The 3,943-nt window shown below is 51.3% G+C and overlaps 1 protein-coding gene across 1 annotated transcript in view; it reads right to left on the bottom strand.

Moving 5' to 3' along the window:
• JMJD6 (arginine demethylase and lysine hydroxylase) overlaps positions 1 to 3,943 on the bottom strand; it is a 69,015-nt gene that overhangs the window by 24,102 nt on the left and 40,970 nt on the right. Inside the window, exon 7 of the mRNA XM_025197502.1 lies at positions 698 to 758. Within this exon, the coding sequence (XP_025053287.1) occupies positions 722 to 758 (37 nt within the window). The 3' untranslated portion in view covers positions 698 to 721. The remainder of the gene's footprint in view (positions 1 to 697; positions 759 to 3,943) is intronic.

Below are 3,943 nucleotides of genomic sequence, written 5' to 3' on the forward strand. Positions count from 1 at the left end.
GGATGGCGAGGCCTTAGCATCCCTGCAGCTCTCCCTCTCTGCCAGCTGCCATGACCGGGAATTTAAAGTGGCGGCAAACAACCTCAGCCTAATTTTCACTGGGTCAGACTCTCCAGGTCTGTGCTTTCACGGCTAAGTTCTCTGTCCTCCCTATCTTATCTCCTCTCTCTCATATTCACCCTGTAACATTATGGCCACTGGAGTCAGCAGCAAGAGGACCCAGAACAGAGAGCTGCCAGACTGCAGAACATTGACCGGGAATTTAAAGTGGCGGCAAACAACCTCAGCCTAATTTTCACTGGGTCAGACTCTCCAGGTCTGTGCTTTCACGGCTAAGTTCTCTGTCCTCCCTATCTTATCTCCTCTCTCTCATATTCACCCTGTAACATTATGGCCACTGGAGTCAGCAGCAAGAGGACCCAGAACAGAGAGCTGCCAGACTGCAGAACATGCTCCGTTCTCTTTGGTGCACTGCACATGTCTGCAGGGTGTTTGGCTTTAGGTGGGGAGGAAACATCACATGCTCCCTAATCTCTAGTGGTTGTGGGGAGATGGGTTTTACATTGTGAGCACCCTCCCCCACCCAAGCAATCCTGGTCTCATCTCCCCAGTCACTCTCAGTAATCAGGAAGCTTTGGATTCAAACCAAAGCTGGACATCAGCAGCTTGACCACCCCTGCTCTTTCCCAGCACTCACCATCATCAGCTTCAGGCTCCTTCACTACCAGTTTCTCACTTTCTGAGTCTTGATCTTCTTCCTGGAGAAAAGAAAAGAAGTGTTCTTAGGTACAAGCTCCATATAAATTACTCAAGGCCTTCACTGGGACATCAGTCGAGGCAGTGTTGCCTAGTGGACAGGGCACTGAAGCAGGACTCATGAGACGGATTTAGTTTTGGATTCTGCCACCAACCTCACGAGTGACCTTGGGCAAGTCCTATCATCTCTCTCAGGCTCCATGTCCCTGATCTCCTTTGTAAAGTGCTGCGAGATGTAGGGATGGAAAGCGCGTATAGGAGCTCACACTAATCATGTCACACCGCCGAAACAGTTGCCTCTAGTCAAACACTGCTCTGAAGGCAGGATTAAGAGTTTCCTCACGGACTTTTCCATGGTGCTCTGCGCTACACTATCTAAGTGCTTCACAAACGTTAATGAATGCATCTGTGCAAACAGCCTGAGAGGAAGCGTATGACCCATTTTGTGTAGATGGGGCATGCTGGCACTGTCCTCGCACCTTCCCTACCTCATTGTTCCAGTGGCTTTGCCCAGCCAGTCCAAGTGCTCCCCTCACTCATAAGCGGTGGGGGAAAATATAATTTGTGAGGGCTGGGCCCCATTTGACCCCTGCTCCCCCATCCCGCAGGGCAGTGGCAGGGCCAGCACACACCGGTGCTGTATGCAGTGGCGGAGGAGCGGCTGCATGCCGAGCGGAGCTGGGCACTGCAGGATGGCGGCACTGTGGTGCTGCTGCTATTGCCAGCCACAGCAAAGAGTTTGGCGGGGGAGCTAAGCTCCATTAGCCCTGGCCTTCTTCCACCTATGCCCTGCTCATTAGACCTGTTGAAATCAGCGGTTTCAGTCCCAGTCACCTGCATGTTTCCTTTCTTGGCTCCCAGTCCCATCTCCTTGCCTACTCAATCTCGATCACCCTCTCTCTGCCATCAGCTGCCTCTGGCCCCAAACTCCCCCACAGCCCTTCTCCACTCCAGCTCTTATCCTCTCTGCATTCAATTCAAAGAGCTTCCATCTGCTGGTTGGAAGTCAGCTTGCAGAGTACTGACAGCACGGGAGACACGGCCAGGAACGGCAACGGAAAGGGAAGTTCTGCCCGGGTGGCATTTCTTTCAGCCCCAGAAGTGAACTTCTCCCTCAGTGCAGGGGTCAGCGGAGTAACCATGAATGTACAAAAGTAGGGATCTGGAAGCCTAGAATGGACTGTAGGAAGACTGAACCAAGGCTAAGGCCTTGTTAGGATTCACCCTTGCTCCCTTGGAGGCTGCTGAAAGAAACAAGTCCACAGTCTCTGCTCCAAAGGCAGGGCTGAGATTAGCAGTTAAAAGCCACAAAGGAACAAGATACACCAATCTTAAAGTACATTGTAAGGTCAGTTCTGAAATCTCAGCACTTCAGAGAGCCCTGGGAATAGGCCCTAATGTGGAATATGGGAGAGAGAGACTCCATGCTCTGACCAGGTTATTCTCCATTGGAGGAGGGGAAGGGAGAGGGTCGCTGTCCTTCTACTTCCAAAAGCAAGTCTCTTGAGATATCCCATCCTACCACCCACACCACCCTCTAGCACCTAGATTCAGGAACACGTGTCAGAAAGGCATTCTCTCAATGCCTCAGCCGTCCTACAGAACAGGCTGAAACAGTATGTCAGCATCAACCAACTTTGCTTTCCTAGCTCCTGCTTCCACTCCCAACTCCTCTGGCTTCCCACCTTTGATTCAAAGTGACAGGTCTTCTGAAGCCGCTATAGATTGCTGGCTGTGCAACGGGCAGGAGGATGGGGTGTGCGCAGGTAGAGCCGTAAAAAGCCGCCAAGCAGGTTTAAGGAGAAAGAGAGGCTGAGGAGTCAAGCCGGAGAAGAGACAGAGAAAAGCAAGATGGCTGTGAGGGCTCTGTGAAACGAATGCAGCCAGGAATGTGGATAGAAGAGACAGACCAGAAATAAGAGCTTTCCCCTTGCAGAACTGGGCACTGGGTTTTTTAGGATTGTTTTATATCAATACTAGGAATCTGGTATGTAACCCGGAGCCCAGAACTGGGTTAGCTGTATCATCAGTGGGGAATGTGCATTATTCACAGCCAGTTGGGCTCTGTTTGCCTCTCTGACTCACTGACAGGACACACGCCCTACATCTTCCCCCTCCACACATACACTTGCATCTATTTTGGTCCATGCTTCCAAAAATGGAAGCTCCCTTTGAGTCTCCATTCATCTCTTTCCCAGGCCGTATTAGGGGGGAAAAGAGGGGAGCTGGGTGGGGGCACCTCATGAGCCGTTTCTCTGATGAATGGCCTTGGAAAGAATGTCAGAGGCGTTTCAGGGTGGCCCCAGCTCAGCCCTCAGGAACGCCGCACAGAGGTGTCTTCTCCATGAACAGAAGCCAGGGCACCAGTACTCCGGGCACTTCTGCCCTCTCAGTGGATCAAAGCAGGCTGAGCAGACCAGGCCCACTGGGATCATCTGGTCCAGCTGATGCAGAATTGTTCTATACCCGGATTTTCATGCCTGATTAGTCACAGCTGCCAAGTCCTTCAATAGGAGCCCTGGGTGATTAACACCTAGCAGTCTGACTTGATTCGTTTTTCCCTGTAGAATAGTTTTGGGACCCCAGCCTTGAGCAGCCATCCAAGAAGTATCCCCTCAATTGCTTTGCTCAAGAATGACACTGGAGTGGGATTCCTGGAACAACTCCCCAAACGAACATCAAAGCCCCAATGGTACCTAGGAGCTGCAAATGCCAGTGAGCAGAATGAACATTTTTGGAAGGGGGTAGTTAGTGGGGAAAGAACAAAGGCTACTGCTCACAGCTACCAGCCATTTCCCTGGAGCTCCCCTATCTGCACTGTGCAATAAAGCATCAACTATGGGAAAGCCTCCCCTTGGAGAACCATCCCCTTGAGCCATGAAATGCCCAGACCTATTAAGTATCACAGGATCTCATCCTGACTGCTCACATGAACCCATTTCAGCCCTTCTCTTCACCCATGCTTCCCACTTCAAGCAGTCAACATACCTTTAAGAGATGATCTGGCAAGACTGTAAGCCAGCCCCGAGACTCCTGAACCATGGACAGACCCAGAACAAATGCAAGTGATAATAAATAAATAAGCTCACTCTTATTGGAATAGCACGTCCATATGGGGAGTAACTCTGTAATTTAACTAGTGGTGAGAGAGGGCCCTGAGTGCTGATTACGGGGGGGGGGGGGGGGG

Source organism: Alligator sinensis, unplaced genomic scaffold (assembly GCF_000455745.1).
Source record: "Alligator sinensis unplaced genomic scaffold, ASM45574v1 scaffold400_1, whole genome shotgun sequence".
Classification (NCBI taxonomy): Eukaryota; Metazoa; Chordata; order Crocodylia; family Alligatoridae; genus Alligator; species Alligator sinensis.